This window comes from Oryx dammah, unplaced genomic scaffold (assembly GCF_014754425.2).
Source record: "Oryx dammah isolate SB20612 unplaced genomic scaffold, SCBI_Odam_1.1 HiC_scaffold_21, whole genome shotgun sequence".
In the NCBI taxonomy this organism is placed as follows: domain Eukaryota; kingdom Metazoa; phylum Chordata; class Mammalia; order Artiodactyla; family Bovidae; genus Oryx; species Oryx dammah.
The window spans coordinates 29,228,191-29,240,386 of NW_024070205.1; the positions used below are offsets into that span (position 1 = coordinate 29,228,191).

General features: G+C 60.9%; 1 protein-coding gene across 8 annotated transcripts in view; it reads left to right on the plus strand.

Annotated features, from left to right (window-relative positions):
- The window catches only part of AGRN (agrin), a 38,876-nt gene that overhangs the window by 14,885 nt on the left and 11,795 nt on the right, over positions 1–12,196 (plus strand). For 6 of the 8 annotated variants that reach the window (XM_040264037.1, XM_040264039.1, XM_040264040.1 and 3 more), the window contains exons 3-9: positions 5,702–5,749; positions 9,232–9,447; positions 9,721–9,945; positions 10,034–10,258; positions 10,443–10,649; positions 11,708–11,926; positions 12,001–12,195. In XM_040264037.1, coding sequence (XP_040119971.1) covers positions 5,702–5,749; positions 9,232–9,447; positions 9,721–9,945; positions 10,034–10,258; positions 10,443–10,649; positions 11,708–11,926; positions 12,001–12,195 — 1,335 coding nt within the window. Of the gene's footprint in view, positions 1–4,669; positions 5,122–5,701; positions 5,750–9,231; positions 9,448–9,720; positions 9,946–10,033; positions 10,259–10,442; positions 10,650–11,707; positions 11,927–12,000; position 12,196 lie in introns of those variants that run through there. The other 2 variants (XM_040264044.1, XM_040264043.1) reach the window with 2 other exon arrangements.

The following is a 12,196-nucleotide window of genomic DNA, read 5'->3' on the forward strand; positions in this document are numbered from 1 at the left end:
AGTCAAAGTTACCCATGATTCATATGCCTTAAGCCTAGGTAGTTAACAGTGGACAATTATCAATAGGCCTGTGGCATATCCCAATAAGCATAATAGAATTTATTATTTTGTTCAGTTACACAGATAATTAGGGTATTCTTTTAGGTAACAGACTGTCTAGGAACGAGCCCTGGGGCTCTTCCACCCAGGGATCTGGTTTTCCAGTTGGTATGTCGTTTCCATAGATACTGGGCATATAGCTCAAAGTCCACGGTCTGGCCCAAGATGGAGTTCTGCTTTCAAGATGGAGCCTGTTCTGTCTGTTTCCTCCTTCACCAATAGGTGTCTGTCTGCCACTCCTCTTCATCTTGACATCCAGCTGGTCAATACCTCCAAGAAGCACCGCCCCCCAACTCAGACCTTTGTGCTGGACTGTGCATCTCTCTTGGCCTGCCTGTGGCCCTCAGCAGGAACACAGGGTCTCCTGACTCACTGGCACTGACCACACCTGGGTGCCACCCTGGCTCCTCCAGCTTTCTGTTTCCTCCTAGACATGGGCAGGACCTGGCCGAAAGAGGTGGATTTGGGGCTGTCCTAGAGGAGAGGGACAGAAGGTATGGATCAGCCACCTCCACCCCATCCCTGACCTCAGGGGTCCCCAACTCCGGGGCCATGGACCGCTGCTGGTCGGTGGCCTGTTAGGACCCAGACCACACAACAAGAGGTGAGGGGCTGGAGTGCTGGTGAACAAGCGAAACTTCATCTGTGTTTACAGCTGCTCCCCATTTTGGCATTACCAGCTGAGCTCTGCCTCCTGTGAGATCAGTGGCGGCATAATAAATGGAATGCATTTGAATCATCCCCAAACCTCTCCCCACCCAACTCCCAATTCGTGGAAAAACTGTCTTCCACGAAACTGGTCCCTGGTACCAAAAAGGCTGGGGACATTTGCGCTACCTTTGATTTCCCTGGTGGCTCAGACGGTAAAGCATCTGCCTACAATGCGGCAGTCCTGGGTTTGAGCCCTGGGTCGGGAAGATCCCCTGGAGAAGGAAATGGCAACCCACTCCAGGACCCTTGCCTGGAGAATCCAATGGATGGAGGAGCCTGGTGGGCTCTACCTTTTCTCCAGGTGTCTACTACCCCCTCTGTTCGGCTGGCGCCCCCTGGTGGCTGAAGCCTGTCTTGGCAGGCGTCCCGGCCCTGGGTTCCCCAGGCCTGCTGGTCTGGCCTTGGCCCTTGTTTCCTAAGGCCCCACCGGGCTGGCTTCTCCTGGTCTCGTGCAGTCTCCTGAGCTTGTTTTTACCGGGCCTCTGTAGTTGGCTCTGTCTGGATGTGCAAATCCCTCGACCCCGTCCTTCGGGTCTCCGTACAGACATCCCCCACGTAGATGCTGCGATCTAGGGCAATCTCTGCTACAGAGTAACCTCTCAGGGGTAGAGAGCTGACCTGACTCGGCTCCTGCCTCCTGCACTGAGCCCACCCCCGGAGGAGCTTGGCCGGGCCCAGGCAGGATGAATGCTGAGTAATGAAGGAGGAGAGGTGCCGGGGTCAGCGGCCGCTGCCCTGCGAACCAGCCCCAACTCTTCCACAAGCTCTCACTTAATGCCACCTCCCAACAGCGCGGGGTAACCAGCAGTGTGGGCCCTGCCCGGGGGCTCGTGGGCGGGCACACAGCCCGCGGACTCAAATGGGCGCCTCCCGGCCTTAGCCTCACCTGAGGGGGCGATTGGGCCGGGCTGGACCCCGCCTCTTTCCCAGCCGCTGGCCGCAGTCCAGCAGCGACGTCCTGCTGTGAAACGCCCATTGTCTGCTGAGGCCGAGGGGGAAGGGATGGCCCTGAGACCCGACTCTAGGAGGCTGGGGGAGGGGGCCGCCCTGCTCCGTCCTCTTCCCCTCCCCCGCCAGGGCGGCCAGACACCTGTGGCTGGAGGCCACATACCTGCACTCGAACTGTTCGATGCACTTTACGCACTAACGGGGTACCCTCAAGGGCCCAGGATTGGAGACTGGCGGAGGTCCCCACAGCAAAGGTGTGTGCGCATGCGTGGAGTGTGCCTGCCGCCCCACTCCCACCCCATCCTTTTGGAGCGCGCCGGCCCCTCCCCTACGGAGTGAAAGGGATCAGAGGGAGGCCAGGGAAGCGTCTGGAGGGGCCCAACTACACGCGTGTATGTGGGGGCACACCCGATGTGTGCTGTGTGGATGAGGGGCAAGTTTTGCATTGCATGAAGGTGTGCAGTGTGTATGCACGCAGGTGTGTGTGTGACTGCACGGTGCCTGTGCAGACTTGAGTGAGTGGTTATACATATGTCTGCATATGGGAGACCTGGAACATGGAGTGTGTGTGTAGCATGTGAGCACTAGCATGTTGCTGTGTTTAAGCCTAGAGGGGGTCTGATTCTTGGCTTGGTTCATCCTCTCTTCCTGGGACCTGAGCCTGCGTGGGCTGGTCAAGGCTGAATGACTTTGAGTCTGGAGATCCTAAAATAGCCGGAGTAGCCTGAGCTCTCCTCCCCCTTGACTGGATCTGAGGCCTCAATGGCCCTTTGTCTCTCTGAAGGCATCCAACCCCCGTGGGGGCTCAGACTGGAGCTGAAAGACACCAGGCTGCATGTGGTTGCCTTTACCCCAGGCCAAGCCCGACAGGGCACCCAGCACCACTGCCATGGGAGCATCTAAGGCCAGCCCATTTGCGGGCAGATCCCAGGCTCTCCGCCGGGGGGAGGCTTCCCTCTGATCCCAGGCCTTACCCCTCCCACATTCTGGTTCCCTCCCATGGCCCACCCATGATGCTCCACAGCTGCAGTGGCAGCAGCAAACAGGGCTCCTGTGCAGGCATGTGTCCAGTGGGCAAGTCCATGGTTTAACTCCTAGCACTGACTGGACCCTCCCCAAGTCAAAGGATCAGGCTGCAGTCCTAGGGGGGCTGCAGTGAAAAGTAAACGGGAAATGTGTCACTGCCTGAACTCACCACACCATGTTCTGGGCTCTGGGCCAAGCCCTGCCTGGAGGAGATAAAAAGTCAGACCCTGCCCTGGGTGCTCCCAGTCTGGGGCACCGCCAGTATCAGTGTGGCGTGGGCAGTGCCAGGGTGAGGTGAGAGGGTGGGAGGCTCCTCTGAGGAGAGAGTGAGGACAGCCAAGGGCAGGGCCTCCCAGGAGCCTGACTGCTGCTCTGGGTGCATTGTCCCACTTTGTGTATTGGCTTTTCCTCCAAGTTTCGGTAGAACCCTAGGTTCCAGGGCTTCTCTGCCGTGGGTGATGGGGGACCCGGACAGGGTGGGCTGATCCCGCTGGGATTTGGCAGCAGTGTGCCGGGCCGTGGGACGGAAAGGAGTCCAAGGAGATGGACCTGACAGAACAGAGCTGGCTGGCAGGTGGTTGTCCCAGCCGAGGAAGGTTGGGAGGCGTGAAGAGCCCACCTGACGAGGAGGGAGTGAGCGGGGTGTGTGTGGGGGAGAACTCCAGGGACGTGTTCGTGAGGCAGCTGGACACGTGGTGGGGAGGACGCGAGTGCCAGGTGGGCTGCGCGTCCTGGCCCGCTGTGACGTCACGGTCCCGACTTTCCCGGACGGCCTCTGGGGGGCGCTCCGGCCCTGCGGACCGGGCTTGGAGCCCCGACTATTTGCATAACGCTTATTTACATGGGACTCATTTGCATGATCCTCTCTCCGTGCGGACGCGAGTTGGGAGTGCGGGGATAATTTGAGGTGCTGATGTCAGTTCCTAGGGAAGGGTGGCCCACCCTCTGAATTGAACCCAGCCCAATTCCCACCTGTGTATATGCACTTGGAGATGCTACCCCCACAGTACCAGGGTGGGGCCAGCAGAAGCAGAGATATTGACACGCACACGCGGTGACACGCAGCCTTCAGCCCAGAACCGGGTCTTTGGTGCAGGCCGAGCCCCGCTGCTGGGACTCAGACACTACGCCGCGCCGTCGCTCACACGCACAAGACAGCCCAACCGGTTGGGAGCGGAAGGGAACCCGTCCCTGTCCCGCCCCACTCTCGCCCACCTACTCGCACCCTCTCTGCAGCCCCCCACCCCACCCCCACACCTGCGTCTCCAGCTCCAGCCACCGCTCCCCTTCATCTCCCACCCCGACCCCGGCCCCCCCAGCCAGACCCTGCACCCTCCCTAACCTCAGCGCCCCACCTCTGCGCCCTCCCTGGACCCTGCTCCCTTCCAGCCCTGGTTCCCACAGCTGCCCCCCAGCATCCCCAGCCCATGCGTTCCCTTTTGTGCCGCCGCCTTCCAGTCCTCGTCCGCCCATCCTTCTTGCGGCGCAAGCCGCGACTCCCCGCGGACCCTGGGGTCCCCGGAGGCGTCTTCCTTTGTCTTTGCTCCCCGCCCTCGCTCAACGGCGCCCCTCGCCCCTCACTCACCGCCTCAGCCCCGGCCTGGGCGCGGGGAGCGGGCGCGGCCCTCGGCAGCCGGCTCTTTCTTCTCTCCGGACGCGCGCTCGCTCCTCCCGCTCGCTGCCGTCGCCGCTCCCGCCTCTGCCGGGGACTGAGCAGCTGGGACCCCGCGCCTAGCTGAGTCCTGGGCGAAGGGCCGATCGCCGCCAGTCCCCCTCGGACCAGCCTCTCCCAGGCTGCCGGGCGGGCAGGATCCGGGGCTGTGGGACTACCGAGGCTGGCTCCGGGAAGACTGAGCACAGCTGGACCCCGGTCGAGAGCTGCCGGAGCCTCTGGCCCAGGCCCTGACCGATGTGGACAGCAGAGGTGGTGCTGGCCCTTGGTTGTTCCTCCGAGTCCAATTTTGGGATTTCTGCTCCAGGAGAATTCTGCACACCCATTATGAGCCTCAAGGGCTGTGGAGGGGGCTGGTGCTTCCCACTCCCTGGCTGTGACTGGAGCTGAGCTTTGAGAATAGAGCGGCTGTCAACTGCCCCGGGGTCGAAGAATGGAGAGAGTGGCACGGAAGAGGCCCAAGGGCACCCCGTGAGAAGCCCCACACCTCAGGAGTGGGGGCTGAGGAGCCTGGGTCATGCCTCCACTGCTGCTGGAGCGGGCCCGCCGGCAGCGGCGCGGGGTCTCCGTCCTGGTGCGGTATTTCATGATCCCCTGTAATGTCTGCTTGATCCTCCTGGCCACGGCCACGCTTGGCTTCGCGGTGCTACTCTTCCTCAACAACTGTATGTGAATGCGGGTGTGACTGCCTCTTGGACCCAAGTGACCCTGCCTCTGCTGGCTGAGGTCCCCTGCCTCAGCCAAAAGATTAGGGAACAGGCAGAGTTACAGAGAGGCCATTAGCTGCATCTTCTTGGAACACCATGGGTTGTTCTCTGAATGCCTGAGTCCCCAAAAGCCTGTCCATGGGCTGGGTGGACAGGTGGGAGCATGGTGGCCAGCTCTCATCCTGAGATGCATTGACAACTTTCTTTGGGATCTGGGGAATTGGGGCAGCTGGTTACATTGGGAATAGGGGCTTTGGAAGGGCTTGGGGCTCATCTAAGGAATAGATGGTGCCTACACCTCTGCCACTGGGCCTTCCTGACAGGTGTCAGGCCAGGATGATACAGCTAGAGGGGCAGAGAAGAGCCAAGGCCTCTGTCTTTGTCTACTGCCAGGGCTTGGCCAGTCTTCATGGCTCTGAGTAGAGCCAGGGGAGGAATGTGTACAGGCAAAGGTGACAACCTCTAGGTTGGACAATGGAACAGACTAGGGAAGGACCAGCTCAGGGGGAGCTAATTTGAGATTTGTTTTTTTTTCCAGACAAACCTGGGACCCACTTCACGCCAGTGCCCCCAACACCTCCGGATGGTGAGTAGGGGTTCACCTAGTGACAGACTGAACTTGGAACTCTGTGCCTGGATGGGCAGTGGCACTCTTGAGGGGGGAGTCAGGAGCCATCCTTGGGGTGTGCACATCAGATGTGTTAGGAGTATCTGGAGCAGAGGAGCCTGGAGGAGGAAACCTGAGGAGTCCATAGTAGTGGACAACAAAAGGAACGTGGAGTCTGGAATCCCTGGGCCTGGCTGCATCTTGGCCTCAAAGTTGGGACCGGAGCCCCCAGGTTGTGAGACAAGATGTGAACAGAGGGGTTAGGGGGCTGTGGGCTCAGGGGGAGGGTCTCAGCAGGACCAGTGACAGCTGTCTGAGGAGAGATGGGGGGGTCTGTCCCCAGACTGAGCAGGCTGGGCCTGGCCTTTTTACCCTGCTTTGTGGGCTGGGTCCCAGCCCCCTGGGTGCCTCCTGCTGTGCAGGCTGCTGTAATTAAGCTAATGTGAGAGCAGAGGAGAGGATGCTGTCATTGCTGCAGGAGGGCAGGGGTAGATGCGGTCCTCTTGGGAGACAGGGGCGTTCCCAAGTTTGCTTTCAGTGCCTGGGAACCCTGCTGGGCAGGCAGCTGCCCAGGTCCACCGAAGTACACACACAGAAGGCCATCCATAATGGGATGAGCCATGGGAAGGGGCAGGGCTGCACTGGACGGGGAGTTTGGGCCCAGGACTGTCTCCCATAATCTGTGGGCACGAGGCCTGGAGCTGGTTGGATTTAAACACCCTCTGTCCCAGTATCCTCAGTCTCCTCTCCTCAAGCCCCAAGACCTGCCATGTCTCACCTGCCATGTCTCTTTGCTCTCACACATGCACTGCCCCTCCCCACGGCCTTCTACGCGGGCCGCACACTTGCATTCTGAACTCATTCTGAACTCACCACACCTTTGGGGACAGCTACCCTCGCCCCACCCCCATGACCATCGTCATTCCTCCTAGGCACACACACTGCACATTCTTGGCCACAGGCAGGGCTCAGGGCATCAGCTCCATCCTCCAACCTACCCAAGTGTGGGGAGAGAGTTAAATATACCCACTCTAACCAGAGGCTATAAAAAGCCACTGCCGCCTCCAGCATTGCATGTTGTGAGGGGGGCCTTGGGCAAGCAGAGAGTGAGGCTCCTGCAGGAGGCCAAGCCCCAGAGGTGACCCTTAAGGGCCACGCCACCTGCAGGTCTCTGGGCACTCCACCTGCCCTAAGAAGGGGCAGTTTACATGACGAGGATGAAAGTACTGGAGGACGAGGAACCTAGTGGTCATACAGAAGCAAGTGTCCTTGGCCCAGGGGCTGGGACCTTGAGTGGTGTCTGGCTGAACCAAGGTGACCAGAGGGAGAGTGAGGCTTGAGCCCAAGGGCACAGACACAGAGCAGTTGAGAAAGGAGCCTGTGGTACAGTGAGGTGACCAGGTCCTCAGCCATGGGATCAGGACCCTGGGGGAGACCTTGATCAGCAGATCTAGTTGAAGCCAAATAAAGCAGCCAGCCAGCCAGAGGAAATGCCCATGGATTTGGCCTAGGGATCCCCAGGGTCTTGGGCAAGAGAGGGCTGAAGGTAAAAGGAAGTGCTGAGGGGAGAGAGAAGGAGATGGTTGAGATGGAAAGTGAAAAGAGGGGTCAGAGTGGACACAGTAGTGAGCCTGGACAGAGGAGCGGCTGATGTGCTGGGGGCTCTTACAGCTGTGGTCCTCGGGGGGTTGACCCACACACAGTGGCATCCTGGGCCTCTGTGAGCCTTTGCAGGTATTGGCCTATTTAGCCTCACAACAACCCGGGGGGGTAGGTTTATTGTCTCCATTCCTGGGAGGAGATCCTGAGGTTTGGCCAGGTGATAACTTGCCCGTAGTCACATGGCCAGTGAATCCTGGCTCCAGGATCCGATGAAGGATCTGGGTGGTTGCCCATATGAGGTAGGGTTAGGACAGGGGTGTTGCAGGGACTTCAGGCTGGGATATCCATGCTAACCCCACCCTTGCCTCCAGCCCCTGTTCATTCAGACTGTGTAGGGTGGGGGTAGGAACTCCCAGACAAATACACAGGAGCCCAGGTGGGCTGTTGCTGTGGTGACAGCTCCAGCTTCCTATGTGGCTCCACCCTCCTTGGAATTGAGAATACTTCCTCTTGCCCCACTTCCTGAGCCCCCTGGGAAGTGACGAGGGGGTGCACCCATGCTCTCCATAATTTATTAATGATAACTGGACCCAATTAAACATTTATTAGATCGAGACAGCTGCAACCAGTAATGGGCCTACCCTGCCTGTGGGGTGTCATCCTGGGCAGGGGTCCTGAGGATTTCACCTGCCCCTGCCCTGACACTATGCTCAGGAGGGATTGTCCTGATGGCTTTGTAGCTCAGTGAGAGGATGTGCACTGGCAACACTACAAAGTCAGGAATTAAAATGTTTTAAGAAGGGATTTCCAGGTGGTCCAGTAGTTGACTCTGAGCTCCCAAAGCAGGTGGCACAGGTTTGATCCCTGGTTAGGGAACTAAGATCCTGCATCCTGCACAGCCCCCCAAAAAGTGATAAAGTGTTTACAGAAGAGAAGGGGTCTGCAAAGCCTTGTGTAGGCTTGGGTCCCTGAGGAGGTCATGCTGAGTGTGATGTGGGGTGGCAGGACCTGAGGTGGGGGCTCAGGAGGACAGGTGGGGAAGGATGAGGTGGGTGAGTACAACAAGCCCCAGGGAAAGATTGCAGCTAGGAGGCCTAGGAGGGTGGGCGGGCTAGGAGCCAAGCAGAGCATGCCCCTGGGGAATGCTGGCTGGGGGGCATGGAAGATGGGGAAGTGGGCAGAGAAGGGCTCAAGTGGGGACAGGCCTGAGGAGAGGGGAGGCCTCTAGAGAAGCAGGAGGAGGAAGGAGTGAGAAGAGTCAAGGAGCCCTGGAGCAGGCAAGGCACTGGGTCCTGGGCCAGGGTGGAGCATGCGACTGACCTCAGATACTCCCACCCTGTCCTACAGCTGAGTGACGTCAGGCCTGACCATGAAAGGCATGGGAGCTGGTCCCTGGGGAAGTGACAAGGGCCAGGTGTGGGGGTGGTCACTGGAACAGTTCCCAGGGATGCGGTGGGGAGGGCCAGGCTCTGAGGAGTAGGTCACAGTTGGATGAGGGGCTTCCGTTTTGATGAGAAGGCACTGATTCCCTGAGACAGAGTTGGCCCGGGGGCCATCTGCTCTCTGTGTGGGGACTGGGTCAGATGCGATGCCCTTCCACAGTTGAGCAGAGAAGGCTCTGGTGGGAGAGCTCTGCGGGGCGGGGGAGGGGGAATTGTTGAGAGGGGGAGGCTTGAGGCCCTGGCTACGATGGGCACACCAGGGTTCCTGTGAGCACTAGCACGAACATGGGTGGGCACGCATATGCAAGGTCTGGGCAGGTGTGCAGACATTGGTCCGTGTGCGTGGTGACCGGAGGCCTGGAGGTGGCAGAGGCCAGGCCCTGACCCACCCCGTTGCATCTTCCACCCCACACGCAGCGTGCCGAGGAATGCTGTGTGGCTTTGGCGCTGTCTGCGAGCCCAGCGCAGACGAGCCGGGCCGAGCCTCCTGCGTGTGCAAGAAGAGCGCCTGCCCCAGCGTGGTGGCGCCCGTGTGTGGCTCGGATGCCTCCACCTACAGCAACGAGTGCGAGCTGCAGCGGGCGCAGTGCAGCCAGCAGAGGCGCATCCGCCTGCTGCGCCGCGGGCCCTGCGGTGAGTGGGCGGGGCCCTGCGGTGGAGGAATGTAGGAGCTGTTCCCGCGGTGAGGGAAAAGCGGGGGGTGGGGGCGGGGCCTGTGGGGATGGGGTTGGGGCCTGCAGTGAGGGGGGTTGCAAAGGGCTGGGCAGGGGCGGGGCCTGTGGGGATGGGGGTGCGGCCTGCGGTGAAGGGTTGCGAAAGGCTGGGCGGGGCCTGAGATGAGCGGGTACGCGGAGGGCCGCTGGCCAATGTACGGAGGGCCGCTGGCCCACCTTGCTCTGCCCACAGGGACCCGGGACCCCTGCTCCAACGTCACCTGCAGCTTTGGTAGCACCTGTGTGCCCTCTGCGGATGGACTGACAGCTACGTGCCTGTGCCCTGCCACGTGCCTGGGGGCCCCGGAACGCCCTGTGTGCGGCAGCGATGGCAGTGACTACCCCAGTGAGTGCCAGCTCTTGCGCCAAGCCTGTGCCCACCAAGAGAACGTCTTCAAGAAGTTCGACGGTCCTTGCGGTGAGCGCTGCCCTGCGTGTGTAGCCCGACCTCCCTCAGTGTGTGCACACAACCGGCAGTGCCCTGACCTGCATCTTCCTGCCCCCAGACCCCTGCCAGGGTTCCCTCAGTGACCTGAGCCGTACCTGCCGCGTGAACCCGCGCACGCGGCGGCCGGAGATGCTCCTGCGACCAGAGAGCTGCCCTCCCCGTGGGACACCCGTGTGTGGGGACGACGGGGTTACCTACGATAATGACTGCGTCATGGGCCGGACAGGGGCTGCTCGAGGCCTCCTCCTGCAGAAAGTGCGCTCTGGCCAGTGCCAGCCTCAAGGTGGGTGGCTCCTGGGGGAGGGCCCCTTCCTGGGACTCTGCATGACCCAGGGACCTACTTGTCCCCACCTTCCCCTCAGGTCTCCTGGGTCCCAAATCATCACCCCATGTGCCCATGGAGCCCTACCCATCCCAAGGAGGTCTGTTGTGGTTCTCTTACTCTTCTGATCTCCCTGGTCCCCCAGACCAGTGCCCGGAGCCGTGCAGATTCAATGCCGTCTGCCTGTCCCGCCGAGGCCGCCCCCGCTGTTCCTGTGACCGCGTCGTCTGTGACGGGGCCTACAGACCCGTGTGTGCCCATGACGGGCGCACGTATGACAATGACTGCTGGCGCCAGCAGGCCGAGTGTCAGCAGCAGCGTAGCATCCCCATGAAGCACCAGGGCCCGTGTGGTGAGCATGCGGGCGGGCTCCGTGCCGGGAGCAGGCTGGTCCAGCGGTCCACGCTGCCTGTCATCACATGCCATCTCCATGCTGAATCATGCTCCTCCTGGGCTGGGGGCGAGAGCTGGTCACTCTGAGCAGGGCTGGCAGGGCTTTTGTCTGTCGGCGGGCTCTGGGGGGTGGGATCTGTCAGGAAGTTGGCTGCAGCACCTGGGGGGATGTTGGGTCCAAGGCTGGTGTCTGTGGGCGAGCTCCTTGGTACCTGCCTGGCAGCTCTCAGGTCTTCTGGGTCCCACGCTCTTGGGACACACAGCCACATTAGAAGCAGAGTCTCAGCGGAGCTTCAGTGGGCCCGGAATGGGGAGAGACAGCGTGTCCTGTGTGCACTGGGGCTCTGCCCACCTCTCACTCCGTCCCCGTCAGTTGGTCTGTCCATCTTTCTGGTCTCTCTGCGTCTGTATCCTCTCCTCTGCCCTCCCTTCCCTCTTGGCTCCACCTCTTGTGTCTTCCAGCCTGACCTGCTGGCAGGATGAGGTACCGCGCCTGCCGCCAGGAGCCCACAGCCCGAGGTCTGCCCCCCGCGCGGCAGGGGGGGGTGGCTCGCTGCTGCCTGGCCTTGTGGTCCTCAGAGCAAGTGGACAGACACCTCCTCCCCCGTGTGGCCCTGGGTGTGGCTCTGGGTTGCAGACTCCTCCACCCAGAGAGAGACTCCCCCCCTGCACATGCATGGGTCCCAGGGCTGTGTCAAGGGTCAGTGGCCTAAGCGGGCTAGTAAACCTGGCCCTCCCATACCCCACTGAAGTCAGTCAAGAAACCCCTGTGCTAGAGGGCAGCCCCATCCCACACTCACACAGGGGCCCAGGGCCGTCTGGGTCTGTGTCCCTGTCCGTGTCTCTCCTGTGTCTGTCCCTTTCTCTGCTGTGTCCTGTGCATCTGGTCCTTCTCCTGGTCCACTCTTCCTCCACCATCCCCACCCTGGGTGGGGGTCTGCTGCCTGGGGCTAGGGGCTTTGTGCATTGCCTAGGAAAGCAGGTGGAGACCTTGCTGAGTGCCCATGTTCTTCCCAGACCAGCCCCCATCCCCATGCCGTGGGGTGCATTGTCCATTTGGGGCGATGTGTACTGTGAAGAATGGGGAAGCCGAGTGTGCGTGTCACCAAGCGTGTTCAGGCGTCTATGACCCTGTGTGTGGCAGTGATGGCGTCACGTATGGCAGTGTGTGCGAACTGGAAGCTTCAGCCTGTGCCCTTGGGCGGGAGATCCGAGTGGCTCGCCGAGGACCCTGTGGTCAGTGGTGGATAAGGGGGCCTGGTTGTGGGGAGGCCATCCCTGTCACCATGGTGATGGAGTCTTCTCCCCAGACCGCTGTGGGCAGTGCCGCTTTGGAGCCCTGTGTGAAGCTGAGACTGGGCGCTGTGTGTGCCCCTCCGAATGTGTGACCTCAGCCCAGCCTGTGTGTGGCTCTGACGGGCGCACATATGCCAGTGAATGTGAACTACACGTCCACGCTTGCACACGTCAGATCAGTCTGCACGTGGCCTCAGCCGGTCCCTGCCG